This window comes from Diabrotica undecimpunctata, chromosome 4 (genome assembly GCF_040954645.1).
Source record: "Diabrotica undecimpunctata isolate CICGRU chromosome 4, icDiaUnde3, whole genome shotgun sequence".
Lineage (NCBI taxonomy): Eukaryota > Metazoa > Arthropoda > Insecta > Coleoptera > Chrysomelidae > Diabrotica > Diabrotica undecimpunctata.
The window spans coordinates 33,761,160-33,776,999 of NC_092806.1; the positions used below are offsets into that span (position 1 = coordinate 33,761,160).

Sequence of the window (15,840 nt, forward strand, 5' to 3'; positions counted from 1 at the left end):
AACCAAAATTGAAGACAGGGACGAGGAATATTTATAAATTAAAAAATAAACAAGGACATGCCATATTTGATCAACAAGAAATTCTGAAAATCATCGAAGAGAGGTATAGAACATTATATAGTCGAGATCATAAAAGCTTGAAAAGCTCTTTATCATGCCTGCCTCTTTGAAGGCATTACAGAAAAATGGAATTGTGAAGTATTTGACTCAGTCCAGTATAGGCTCCATCTTTAGAGCTCCTGCGATATATATATATATATATATATATATATATATATATATATATATATATATATATATATATATAGCGCAACAGTTGCAGTGAAAATGTGCCATAGCGATACGAATACATTTTCCTTCGAAAAGGGTATTAGCCAAGGAGACACCATCTTTCCTAAACTATTCCCCGCTTTATTACAGATTGCTATGAGAGACAATAATTTGGAACATATTGGGGTCAACATAAATGGGAAGTTTCTGAAAAACTTGAGGTTCGTAGAGAACATAGTCCTTATTGCAGACCGGGTGGATTATGCCTGCCAACTTTGCCAAGACTTTCAGAACTCTTGTACATGAGTTGACCTTAAAATTAACTTTTCCAAAACACAATACATGACCAATCTTGTACTGGCCAAAAACATTTCACCTAATGGCACGCAAATTAAACAATTTTATACGTATAAGTATCTGGGTCACGAGATTAAATTAGGAAAAGCCAATCAAACAACAGAGTTAAACAGGAGAATAGGACTAGCGGGAGCAGCTTACGGAAAACTGAGGTAAGTCTTTATATTAGATATTCCCCTGTGCTTGAAAAGGAATTTGAAACTCTATCAGAGATAGAGTTTCAAATCAAATAGTTGGAAGAAAAGCTGGTGTTGCGGACACAGTTAAAATAATTCTAACGCTGAAATGGAGCAGGACTGAGCAGGACATGCAGGGTGTTCAAGATCAGATGCAATGGAATTATTTACGGGAAGTATATATGTAAATATATACGTATTTCTGACTGATTGGTAGATACAAAAAGAAATGTTTAATGCGAGTAAATAGTATTAAACTAAGGTAAAGAATATCGGCATATCTCCATAAATGAATCTATATACTGAGCCGGATTTTTCTATTTTTGTGCTGTAAATTTCAAATAGTTATAGGAGTTTCAATTAAAAAACAAGTCGAAACGTAAACAACATATTTTACACGACACGTTATACATATATGTTAATGAATTAAAACAGCAGACAACTTGGTTATCATAACCATGTAGGTTTTAAATGTTATTTCGCCAACATTGTCTATAACAAGTTTACTTTACAGCTTGTTTATACCATGTTTGTTTAAATGAAAGGATGTTTGTTCATCAAGACTAGTAAAGAAATAGAAAACTACAAAGTAGCATCCTTCATTTTTTTGTTATTTTTTAATGTTTGGGAATAGGTAGAATTAGCTATCCAGCTGGTAAATAATACGCTACCGTTAATTTCTATATACTTTTTAATCATACCGTTATTGCTATATTATTAAATTACCTGCATCCCGCATATAGGCATTTGATTATGTTAAAAAAAATAGGACTAAAAGGAACTACAACGTTAAAAGGGTTTTATTATTTTATATGGTCAATGGACCCCTAAATTTGGAAAAACGGCGGAGTGCTACCATTTACAGGGGTGCGTTTTTGAGAAAGGGGTGAATCTGTCCCTATGCACTAGGGTACATTTATGTAAATTCTATACACTTTTCGCACATATACATCTACAGAAAAGTTATTCAAAGTTAAATTTCCTATCGAAATGTCACCTTTTAAAATCAAAAATAGTTTTTTTTTTGACAAAAATAGATTCAAAAAATGAAGCAAAAAACTAGATTGAAAAGCGATTTTTTTGTCCCATAACTTTTTTCCACAGGGATATAGGCTGAACAGAAAAATAGCTATTTGTATACCAAGGGAGCACAGTGTTACTTTTCTTCCCTAGAATGAAGTTTACTGCCCTAAGCGTCGGGCATTTAAGTTCATTCTCGTATAGAGTTTGTATAAATGAAAGAAAACAAAGAAACTAATAAACAAAGTTGACTTTTATTACTAAATAAAAATGATTTATTCAATACAGGATACAGAACAAGTTACACACTTCAATGTAATATCTACTTCAAAAGTATGTGTAATCGTGACCGTTCATAATTGATAAAACGGCAAACTAGTCGCAATTATTAAATTATTTATAGAAATTAGCAACATGGTGTTATTATATAAATATGGAATTTAAAAACGAAGTTCTTTTATATTTTGCACATTTACGGTTTCCATACAAAGTATTTCCATGCAGTAACAGGAATGGCCACCAAAATAACAAACGCGGAAGTATTTCAAGAACTCCAAAATATATAGAAAGGAAACGCAGTTGGACCATATAATATTCCTGGGGAAGTGTTGAGAGCATTAGGAGACGCAGGAGAGTGTTGGATGGGATAACAGCGAAATTACAGGGTAACCTTCCCCGGTATTCGATGTATACTGATGATGAGGTATTAATAGGAGATAGTGAAAGCGATTTAGAACAAAAACTGGAACAGTGGAGACAAGTTCTTGAGGAAAAAGGTTTAAAAACTTAGTAGGACCAAAACAGAGCATTTGGAATATTCATTTAAAGTTTGAGTTACTACGTAAAGTAAAGTAAAGTATGAGTAAAAGTAAAGTTTTAAGTAACTAGGATCGGTATTCGGAGTAATGGGATAATAGGTGGAGATACATGCAGTAGAATTAGGGTTGGATGGATGAAGTGAAAGGAAGCGAGTGGTGTGTTGTGTGAAAAATTTTACTGAAGCTAAGACCATCTATAATGTGTGGAATGGAATATTGGCAGTTAAAAAGAAAGACAAACAATGGATGCATTTGGTGGAAATCAGAATGCTTAGACGGATGAATGGAGTGGCAAAAGGGTAAAATTAAGAATGGGTATATTAGGGAAACTCTATGGGTACCATCAATTGATTCCAAATGTTCAATGTTGAGACGTTAATCATTCAATATGAAGAATTGCTGATATGCGGGTTTCTGTGACAAATAGGAGGGGAAGAGCAAAGAAGACCTAGGATGAGACGCTTGGTCTTGGGCCGTACCAATATCAATCCCTTTTACCGACATGTCCTGCCTTTAGGCTGTCTCCTAGCTGACCCTGCATAGTGATAAAGGCAAAGAGAATAATTGCGGTTTCAATGCAAGAATTTATTTATTTTATTTAACTCGGATATATCAACCCATGTAAAATGTAAAACGTCCATTTTATTTATAAACCTATGCGAGGTTATACAAAATGTTGGTGTCGTAAAATTTAACAGATAATTAATGTTGTTGATATATTAAGATTTCAATCTAAAATAAGCTGCTTGCTCTTTAAAAACAAATATGGCAAATGATCCGATGAAAGGGATTGACGAATTAACTGGTCTATATCAAATACTCGAGGAGGAGGACTTGGTCAACTACCTAACTAACTTATATAGAGCAGATGATATAGAAGAAATGCAGAATACAACAGAAATAGTAGCTAATGAAAAGATATCCGTCCTCCGTCTTGCATCTTCGTAGATTGCTCTTCTTACTCTGGTTCTCCTTTCCATTATTTCTTGTCTGCTTGATTTTTTTCTCTAGGGCCTCTTTTCATTCTTCATTGTACCATTACCGTTTTGTTTTTTCTTTTTTGTGCCTATGATCTATCTTGCGGCGTCAATTACTTTTGTTTTGGTATCTTTCCAATGTTTTTCGGTATCTAGACGGCCTGTATTTGTCAGTGTTTGTGTTAATTCTATGTCATAGTTCTGTTTGATATCTTTTTGTCTCAATTTTTAAATGTCTAGTTGTTCTGTTGTTTGTTTTTGTTTGTCTCTTCTGTTTCTCTGAATTCGACATCTATATTTTATCTGTACTAGTAGGTGGTCATATCCACATAAGGCTCCTCTTCGGCTCTTAATATCTCGAATGCTTTTTGTGGCTTTTTTATCTATCTAGACAGGATCAATTTGGTTGGCGGTTATTTCACTAGGCATAGTTCATGTTGCTTTTTGTGTATATCACGGTGTAAAAAAAGTCAAGCTTATGATCATGTTTTTTTTTACCGACAATGTTGATTAGTAGTTCTCCATTAGAATTCCAAGTATACTTATATTTAGGAGCTTCATTTCTTTTATGGTGTTTCCTTTCCTGGTTCGTACATGCTTCTTACATTCCAGGTACCTATTTTTCTTTCATCAGAAAATGTATTCATGCTTTTAGCTGATCGAGAGATTCTTAGCACGGGGCCGTTGTATTTATCAGCCATTTTCATGATTGTTTCTTGGGAAAGTTAGGCTCTAGGTGGTTTCCCGTTGCCTTCTTGAATGTGTAGTAGAAGGGAATATAGTGACCCGTCTGCCCTCGGAAACCTACTAGCCATTCGGGATCGGAAGGAACAACAGATCACCCCTATTCATATCTAGTAGGTTGGATCTCCTCTTTTAAAATTGCCCTTATTAGTTCCTTCAGACACATCTCTATAGCATGATCCTAAAGTTGATCACTAAAACATATTCTATATAATTAAAGGATAAAAAACACATGGCATCAAAGATATGAGTCCATAACAAACAAAAAATTAAATTCAAATATTTAAGAATAGAAATAGCAGCTGTTTGCATTATTAGAACCGAAGTACGAACACACAATAATAGTAAAAACAATAGCAGTGTGTCTAAACGACTGACGAACCATAAACATTGGGTTTGAAGTTTAATACCAAGAAAATTTGGAATCTACAATACAGCCTTAAAACCTATTATTGCAAATACTGCATAAACTGGACAAGAAATATCAAAAATCAAAATACAACTGGAAATAACAGAGATGGAGGCAGTTCGTAGAAAAGCTGGAAAGTTTCATATCGAAATCGCAGATATTAGTATATAACTGGGTAATAAAAAGAAAAAAAGTGGAACCAAAAGATTAACAGGATAAAAGAAGAAAGAGTGATTAGAATTGCTCGATATAAATTACCAGTAAGAATCGGAGTATAGGCCTTCAACGAAAGAGGGGAGTCATGACTTAAACACGGATGGTACTAAAAGACAATTTGACTAAAATCAGAAAGAACAAAGACGAATATGTTAATTGTTGGATTCATAAGTGACACAATTACAAAGAAAAGACATTGAAAGAGAAATATTATTAAAAAATTAATTTGTGGAATGTTTACAGTACAAACAGGAAAACATAATAGGTTGTTCTGTCGTACGGTCGTAGCGTCCTCCTGGTTTTCTGGAGTCTCTGGACGCTCTACAACCGCCGCTCTCGAAGAGGACCTCAAGTTTCGAGAGTCCATCCTCGTTTTCGTGGATTTAATCGGGATTCCGGCCTCTACGTGTGAGAAGCTTCGCCGAGCCTCGGTGGTAGGTGAGGGGACACCGGCAATCAGAATTCCCTAACAGTTCGAGCTTTCTTACAGACAGTATTCTTACAATGACTTATATGTGTGTTAGAATTCTGATGCGTGGTGTATGTCTCAAGTTCCACAGAGATGCCGGCCTTCTCACTTCGTGTAGCCGCGTTCCCTCTCCTCGAGAGAGGCACAAGAATGCCGGCCGTGTCGACTCTTCCTACTGCCCGTCGCTTCGTGTCAGTACCTTTCATAAACAGTATTTTCGATAGTTACTATTTGCATAAGGTTTCTGGTGACGAAGCGCTATCGCAGCTCGACCCTGATCGGAAAAGCAATAATTGCAAGTCCCCGTTGGGGCTTTTATTCTCTCTTTACCGTGACAGGTCCCAAAGAACGCTGTGGTCAGTTCGACACAATTTAAAATAGTTCTAAGACCAATGTCTTTCTATTTCAAAACGACGTGTTCTACTGCCAGGGAGCGTTCGTAGTCGACACGCCGGTTCTCGTCCTCTGTAGATTTAACTTCTAAATTGGATGAAGTCTTCTTGTATTCGACGTCTTGGACGATATCAGGTTATTGGATAAATAATAAAACTCAAAGTAGCGTGGTAGCACACCAGCCAGCAATCTTCCGCAGAGAGGCCAATGACAGCGTAGTTAATAATGAGAGCTGTGATTGGCCGGCCAAAGTAACAATATTTGGCAGGTTTATTGTTGTTCAGTGTAAATGTCTAATACAAAAAGGAAACACAAAGTTCTCATGCAAAAAACTGAGACAAAAATACCCCAGAAAAGACTAAGAAGACAAGATTTTCCATGAAAACCAGAAATTTAATACAGTAAAACCTCGATATAACGGACTACTTGGGGGAACAGGGTGTCCGTTAAAGCCGAAAGTCCGTTATATAAAAATATGTTATAATATTTATAAAAATAAATAAATATATATACATATATATATATATATATATATATATATATATATATATATATAAATGTACACTGTATTCAGATATATATAAAAAATACAAAATACAAACAAAATTCTATATAATTGTCTTCGGGTATTCGTCGTGAAGTGACGTTGCTGTTGATATCGACGCGCTTGCTGTCGGTAATCATGTTTTGAAAAAGGAATCAAGTTTCGTTTGCAATTATTTTATGATCAACTCTCTAAATGCGATCTTACCTCTGATAATTTTATTTTTGGCAGTGTTGTTTTGTCATCTTCTTCGCTAACTTCACTTCCATCCTCATTTTTTATGTTCATAACTTCACCTGCTATTTCACTTTCAGTCATGATGTTATATCCAGGGTCACCTCTAGCCCAGGGTCACCTTCTTTAGATCTACTTCTAGCCATTGTAAAACATCTTCCTCAGCTACATGTTCTCCTCCATTATTATGTATTGTCCCACAGAAATCAGTAACTTCCAACCCTTCTAAATCTATGCATCTTGGTCATCAAACAAATTCTTCCAACCATTTTTTAATGTTTGCTCTTTCACCATGCTACAGAAAAATTAAAAATTGTTGATTTTAAATTGTAAGACCTTAAGTTTTGCAAGCTACGCTGTCCTCTTGGATATTCTGCATTATCTCCATCGTTCAATACAACCATTACTTCGTCTAAAAACTTGCGATGCATGGGTTGAATAAGTGATGTTGTATTTTTTGGCAAAAACATACAGCTAAAGTTGCCATCTTCTGAACGTAGAATATTTTCAGATGGGTGAGCAGAAGCGTTGTCTAAAAGCAATAAACATTTCACCTCTGCTGGCGGTATTCCCAATTCTTCTCTTGAAATTTTCTCCCTAAAGGTACAAATTCTTTGAAAAATCAATTTCTAGAAATGTGTCCTTTATGCTAAATTTTATCGAAATTTTTTGTATGACAGTGGTATGGGACGGATTAAACATGTATAATATTAACAGTACGTTTTTATTTTTATTTTTTTTTTTCTACATTTGACCGGATTTTTTGTCCGTTATATCCGAAGTCCGTTAAATAGAGGTCCGTTATATCGAGGTTTTACTGTAATAGAAGATCATAATGTTATTATAACGAAATTCTATTTTGTGATTTGCCAATTTTAGAAAAGGCCGTCGTTATATTCGAAAAGTTCTTGTTAGATTAATTCACACTACCATTGCACACATCAATAAAAATTAATAAAATTTACACAACACTAATTGTCCTACACACTTCAGTAATGTGGCCATTTCAAAAGTATGTGCAATCGTGACCATTCATAATTGATTAATTATAAACCAATCACACTTATTAAATTATTTACAGAAATTGCCAACACGGTTTTATTGTTGAAATATGGATTTTAAAAACTAAGTGTAAATCACTCATAGGAGTGATTGGGAAAATATATGAACTCAACTGTGGTCTACTTCTTTACATCATCATTTTTTATATTATGATTATAAAATTTTAATGTAAAATAAACGACAATCAAAAGTATTGCTTTTAGATATTTCGGAATTGCCATATTTCGTAATGTCCCAGGTTTATTATAAATAAGAGACAATGAGTAAATTATATGATATTGGACAGCGCGGCGTCGGTATAGGATTTTAAGTTAGCAACACTGTTTCTATAGTCTGTCCCACCTTGACTTTACAGTACAGGTTCTTATGACCAACAGTGATGCCAAATTTTATCAGAAACAGGTTTGAAGCGAATATACTTTTTTCTATAGGATGACTATAAATAACTTAAAAATTAATATCATCGACATTTTGTGACTTTCAGGGGTACTAAACATTTTTTTTTTTTTCGAAAAATACCTTTATGTGAATAAAATAAAAATAATTTTGTATAAAACATTTGTATAATAATGTTAAACCTTAATAAATACGTACGTACCTACATAAATAATTAAAATGTATTTAAACTGTGTATTTTACATTTCTTCTAAACTCCCGTCTTCCTCACTTTCACTCACACAAATAGGCGAGCGGTTTACCCCTCAAAAGACGCTTAGAAACAGAATATACCGACTAAAATTCTTTTTGCATTTCTAATGCACCAAACCTTTTTTATTCGATTCTATATATTTTTCCAAGATGAAATGTATTTTTTTTTAATTTTTACAAGTGGGCCGGCAATTGTTATTAACAAATAACTTATACAAAAAAGCAATTTCACCGAATTGCTTCGGAATCAATTTTTTTAGGTGTATCTCATCAAAAAAAAACACTTTTTCTCTCTTAATAATTTTTCAAAAAATGCTTCCTTTTCGAGTTATTTGCATTTTTTTGTTGAAAAAATGCCTTAATTAGTGATTTTTGGGATTTTTTTTTCTAAAAAACTACTAAATGAATTGCAATTCTACAAATAGCTTTATAATCTTTAAACCATCGAGTACAAGTTAGAATATTTTGACAAGGATATTTTTTTTCTATCTTGCTAAAAACATGGACCCAAATATTTCGAGTCGTCTACCGCCAAGTGTGTACAGCGGTTGCGGCGATACAGGCGTGCGGCGCGTAGAAATATTTGGTTAAATTTAAAAAATTAATTCAATACAAATATTACGTACAATTTATTAAAAAAAAGATATTTCTAATTATTTTTATATAGACATATTATAATTAAAACAATTAAAATTAATTTTTTACAATGCTATAATAATGTAATTTTTTTAGGCATATTCGAAATATTTGGGTCCACGTTTTTAGCGAGATAGAAACCATTTATCCATGTCAAAATATTCTAACTTGTACTCGACGGTTTAAAGATTATAAAGCTATTTGTAAAATTGCAATTCATTTAGTAGTTTTTTAGAAAAAAAATCCCAAAAATCACTAATTAAGGCATTTTTTCAACAAAAAATGCAAATAACTCGAAAAGGAAGCATTTTTCTAAAAATTATCAAGAGAGAAAAAGTGTTTATTTTGATGAGATACACCTAAAAAAATTGATTCCGAAGCAATTCGGTGAAATTGCTTTTTTGTATAAGTTATTTGTTAATAACAATTGCCGGCCCACTTGTAAAAATTAAAAAAAAAAATACATTTCATCTTGGAAAAATATATAGAATCGAATAAAAAAGGTTTGGTGCATTAGAAATGCAAAAAGAATTTTAGTAGGTTGATGCTCTGCTTATAGGGGTAAACCGCTCGCCTAAAACACTCGGTTCTTTGCAATAGGCAAAAAAAGCCACCAGCAAAGAGCTGCATGAAAGGTTCGGTCTAAAAGTTATTAAACATTTTAAAAAGGATCAGGCTAGAGAATGTAATCGAGGGCTAGAGGATAACAATAGATCTAAAAAGGTCGAGTGGAATAAGCTAAAAGCCACCTCATTGAATATATCCTTCAATCTAAGGGTAGATGGGGTGATGCAGAGATGATTTCGATCTTTGTAATAAAAATTAGCGAGGAGAGTTACTGATTGAATTTTGTTAATAAAATGACTTTGTCATATCAGCACCAGCAGATCGTCCAGTTCATATAATATGGAATCAAATTGATTACATCTTGATAAACAAAAGATTTCGAAACTATATAGAAAGAGTGGCTGCTTACTCTGGTGCGGATATTTCCTCTGATCACAACCCCCTAATTGCGAATGTAAGGTTTCGATTAGCAAAGATTTAAAAACCAGCTAACGATAAATACACAATCAAGAAAGAATTAATGAGAGATAAAGAACCATATACAGTACACACATCAACGAGAACTTTAGGAATATAGATCTAGAAATACAAGAAAACCCATCGCAAGAAAGAACATTGTGAAAAATTGGAATCATTGCACTAAAAGGGGGACAGCTTTGGGCTACATAAAAAGGACAGACTATCTGTTTAAGAATAACAGATGTTCCAACTACTGTGTTTAGAATGAGTTACGAAAAATATCAAGAACTCTTATCTATTGTAGAAACTGAACTCACAAAACAAAGTACATTTAGAAACTCCATTTCGTCGAAATTACTATCCGCGAAAATATTCTATTTCCGAGTTTTCGGATAGTTTCGATGTTATGGATGTGTTCTGTTTCCGTAAAGTGCTCGCTGATTCATTTGGATACACAAAGATATTGAATTGCCGATCGTCGTGGTGAGTTCCGTTACGGACCGGTCCGGACAAGTGTGCGCTTACCTTTAGTCATGTCGTAGATTCTCTCAGCAACACTGTTTTATCTTCCTGTAAAGTCGCCAAGATTATCAAAATTATCAGGAGATTTCTAATTCGATAATTTCTAATTTTTTTAATATTTCCATGAAAAAAAAAACGAAAACATTGCTCTATTTTATCTCTTTTATATAAAGAACAAAGAAATCTGTATACCAAGAGACTTGAATACCAGAAGTTGAAAGAAAAGGAAACAATGCAACACAAAAAAGAGTACTAGACAAACTGAAAACGCAGATATCACCAAATGCAAACCTAAAACGATAAAATATAGTATTCATAACTTTATAGATAAATCTGCATAATTCCTTTACAAAATAAGACTGTTAACCATTACAAAACAAATATTAATTAGCATATTAATTGGAACAATTTAGCGCAAATCTGAATTCTATCCGGTACTTCATAAAACTCTAACAAGCAAACAGTTTAAAGAATGAAACAAGACTAAATAAGAAAGATAGTTTGAAACTAATTCCCAAAGTGGACCTATAGCCCAGTCTGGTTAAAAAAAAAGGTGGAAAAATGTTTCGCAGATGAAGATGAGATCTGAAGCTTTTAAGACATAGGTGGGGGATACTAGATGATGAATAGATGAAAAGATACTCCTAGTTTTACCTTGCGTTTGTTTTAAGCAACAAAATAAAATGGTATTAATACATTTAAACATCAAGGAATTACCATCTTTTAGATTTGTGAGAAATTTCCCTCCGATCAGTCAAATATTTTATAAGTTATTTAATTTGTTTATCCCTGAGGCTAATTATTTAAACTATTCAGCTTGCCCTATGCATGATGCTAGACACATTTAGCAAATTTCATAGGATTCTTTAAGACTTAGACTATCTCAGAAGTTAAATGCATATTGAGTTTTCATCGAAATTATTTACAAAATAAACGTTTGAAAAAGGGGTATGTTTTCTACTTATAAACAATTGTAATAACTTCTATATGTTTCAAGCTACAGACTTGTACGTACAATCATTGGATAGCTGGTAACAAAGCTCACATTAAAAAATAAAAAACCTTCTATGACCAATAGGAACGAAATTAGTGACTATTTTTAAAAAAATCATATCTCCATTGTTTATAAACATTAAGAAGTAAAATTTGCACAAATTTTGAATGAAAATCTAAACTTTATATTAAAACTTATATGTAGCTATAAAATTTATATAATTTTTCGAAACGGCGGTACTTTCGAAAGATCGACAAAGGAAAGTGGAGAGGATATCTCTTTCAGCTCCGTTTTTTTTTCGGCATCGGAACTTTAAATTGCAACACGTAGGAAAAATTTACATTATCTCGGCTTCCTTTGCAGCTGCAAGCCTCTTTTTTTTATTCTGGGGTAGCTCGTCGAAATATGAATAACTACATAGTTTTCACTGGCCGGAAAATATGGGAAAACTCGGAAAAATTGAGTCCATTTGAAATTCACCCTAAATACTTATTTTTTTTTAATTTGCTCGAATAGTCTGTCGCAGTATTAATAATGATGACATAATTTTCACCCCCCATAAATCTCGGAAAATCCCGGAAAATCAACATATGTTTTTTCATTTTATATCAATGATGTAATAATACTTATATATTTTATAAATTAAATTTCAGGTAATTCGTTATATTACACATAGGTACACATTATATTCCTTATATTAATTATAATTGTTTGTATTTTTATAATTAACAATATTGATTTTTATTCTATTTTTCTTACAAATATGATATACAATATTAATCTAATCTGCCTTAATGCTTTGATAAAATAAGTCGATTTTTTCATCACTTGCCTTATTAAATTTTGCAATGTTTATTGAACTTTACTTTTTTTATTTTCTTTACATACATTGGTTTAAAAGATAAAATTTGGTTCATTTATTCGACTTCACTGTCAGGTCTGAACCTTTTTGTTGCAGGTTGTTTGTCTTCACTTATTAAGTCAGTCTTTCCATACATTAACATATTAATGGGCGATCTTAATGCCAAGGTGGGTCAACGTAAGGTAGGAGAACAAGTAGGAAAATATGGGCTTGGAAACAGAAATGACAGAGGAGATCGATTGATTCAAATTTGCCAAAGTGAAGACTTCGTAATAACAAATACCTTTTTCAAATTACCTCCTCGACAGTCATATACATTGACATCTCCACAACATACCAAAGAAAAAATAGTGAGAAATCAAATAGACTACATTATGATAGCAAGGAGGTATCATAATGCTGTTAAATGTACTAAGACGTACCCAGGAGCTGATATAGGCTCAGATCATAACCCGGTAGTTACTGTGATAGAGGCGAGACCAAAAAAGATTAGAAGACCACACAGAAAGGCACTAGATTTAAATAAACTTAGAAACAAAAATATACGACAAGAAACAGGAGAAGAAATAAATGAAAACCTCCGTTCAGTGCAGCAACAAATTAACGATACAAACAACGTTAACCAAAAATTTAAGTACATAAATACAGCTATACAAACAGCAGGAAAGAAACATCTTACAAAAACAACAACAAAGAATAAGGGGTGGATGACACAAGATATACTAGACTTGATGGAACAAAGAAGAAAGATGAAGAATTACCCAGACAAATACAAAGAAATAAATAAACACATAAAAAAGAGAATAAAAGAAGCCAAAGAGGTAGAGAATAGTTGTAGATCTAGAGAATAAAATAAAAAGATGGACAGAATACCTGAATAAGAAACGCTAAAAATGGAAAAGCAAATGGACCTGATGAAATTCCTACAGAACTGTTGAAGCTTTTGAATGATAAATCCGTAACCATAATATTAAATTTTGCAGCGAGGAGCTAAAACAGTTTCCCCTCCACTTTCCTATGTCGATCTTTCGAAAGTAACTTCGTTTCGAAAGGTTTTAAGTTTCGAAAAATTGGATGAATTTTATAGCTATAAAATTCAATATAAAATTTAGATTTTCATTAAAAATTTGTGCAAATTTTACTTCTTAATGTTTATAAACAATGGAGATATAATTAACAAAAAAATTGTCGCTAACTTCGTTCCTATTGTTCATAGAAGGTTTTTTTTTGTTAAATGTGAGTTTTTTTACCAGCTATCTAATGGTTGTACGTACAAGTCTGTATCTTGAAAAATATAGAAGTTATTACAATTGTTTATAAGTAAAAAACATACCCCTTTTGCAAACGTTTATTTTGTAAATAATTTCGATGAAAACTCAATATTCATTTAATTTCTGAGATAGTATAAGTCCTAAAGAATCCTATGAAATTTGTTAAATGTGTCTAGCATCATTCATAGGGCAAGTTCAATGGTTTAAATAATTAGTCCCAGCGATAAACAAATTGAATAACTTTTAAACTATTTGACCGATCGGGGGGAAATTTCGCACAAATTTAAAGGACGGTAATTCCTCAATGTTGAAATGTATTAATAACATTTTATTTTGTTAATAAAAAAATTAATTAAATTTATAAATTAGTGCAAAAAAACTGCTTTTTTGCAAATATCTCCGCAAATTATTTATCAATTTTAATTGAAAAAACGGGAAAATAAAGATATTCTTGATATAAAAAAATGGTATAAATATTGTTTATTTAAATTATAAGGGAAAAAACTTATAGATAAAAAATCAAATTCTGACCATAAATTATTGTTTAAAAATAGGAGTATCTTTTTATCTATTCGTCATCTAGTAACCCCCACCTATGTCTTAAAAGCTTCAGATATCTGCGAAACATTTTGCCGTTAAATCGATGATTTTTGTATAACCAGACTGGGCTACTAAATAACTAAATCTACTACATAGGTATCATACTTTCTTTCGCGAAGAAGGCTAGGGTTTAAGGTTGTCATCGATTTTCCATTATTTTACAATATTACCACTTCCATAAGTTCAATACACAATATGAATAATTTGTATGATTATCTAAAATTTACAAAAACTATAATTCATTCCCAAATACTCTACTCGAACCATTCTCTAATATAAGTTTTATTAATATATATCCTGTTGCTCGGTACACTTTTCGCTTCCGGCGTTCCTGGCGATTAAACCCGCGTTAAGCCTCATTGAGAGGTAAAGATCCTTCCGAAATGGACAACACATGTTGCATCAATGCATGAATTATGTACTTCGAAAAGTTTTTAAATCTTGTTAAAACTTTCAGAATTTAAAAACCGAGAAATCGAGAAGACAGACGGTATAGGAAATATAGTTCTATAGCTCTAAATAGTTCTTCAGAATATGCCAATAGACAAGAAACATATTTGATACTTGTTTTTATTTTTTGACAAATCGCAAATGTCTTCTCTCATTCTTACACTTTTAGGCATCAAATTTCAATGTTTATAAAATTGGAATAGAATATATTATCACCATCATTATGTTATCGTATAAGTTTAATGCAAGATATAAAAATATCCTCCAATAATTATTCCATTCTTATTTAATCTTGGCCGATATCTATATTTGTGGTACGTTTGAGGTCGTAAGTCTATCGCATTGGCAATCGTTCTATATTACGTTTTTCGTATCTGCGTCTTCACTCAAGATTCTTGTATTTTAACTTTCAGGTATCCATTAATAAGTATGCAAAGTTTGACAGAGAAACGAATTGTATTTAACGATTTAATTGTATTTAATTAAACGGCTATGAATCGACGAAACTATTTGATTTATTTATTAGTCCAGTATTAATCTATTACACTTATTTTAGAACCAAACACTCCTGGGAAGTTTATAGTATGGTTCAGAAACGAAACAACCTTACTAGTTCTATGGCAGCCTCCTTACCCAGCAGCTATATATTCCCACTACAAGGTCTCCATCGATCCTCCAGATGCAAACGACAGCGTTTTGTACGTAGAAAAGGAGGGAGAACCTCCTGGTCCTGCTCAGGCTGCTTTTAAAGGATTGATTCCAGGCAGAGCTTATAATATTTCCGTTCAGACGATGTCGGAAGATGAAATTTCCACTCCGACCACTGCTCAATATCGAACAGTACCCTTGAAGCCGCAGAGGATATATTTTGAGAAGGATAAAATTACTTCGCATTCGTTTATTGTTCATTGGGATCCTCCAAGCGGTAAAAGGTAAGAAATATTGCTTAGTAGGTTATTATTTTAAACTTGATTCATCTAATTGGTTTTATTTATAAATTTTCAACCCTAAGATTATTTTTGTTATTTTTACAACGTACTTATTTACTTACGTTCCTTTAACTTTATGTAAATTAATTATGTAGTGTAGATGATCTATAGTTATTCAATTGCGCGTTGCTACTTTTTCAAATCTTGTAATCT

The 15,840-nt window shown here is 32.5% G+C and overlaps 1 protein-coding gene across 3 annotated transcripts in view; it reads left to right on the top strand.

Moving 5' to 3' along the window:
• LOC140439430 (tyrosine-protein phosphatase 10D-like) overlaps nucleotides 1–15,840 on the top strand; it is a 197,715-nt gene that overhangs the window by 122,539 nt on the left and 59,336 nt on the right. For all 3 annotated transcript variants that reach the window (XR_011950621.1, XR_011950622.1, XM_072529331.1), the window contains exon 4: nucleotides 15,255–15,630. Coding sequence is in view for 1 of the 3 variants with exons in the window: in XM_072529331.1 (XP_072385432.1) it covers nucleotides 15,255–15,630 (376 nt within the window). In the remaining 2 variants the exon portion in view is untranslated. The remainder of the gene's footprint in view (nucleotides 1–15,254; nucleotides 15,631–15,840) is intronic.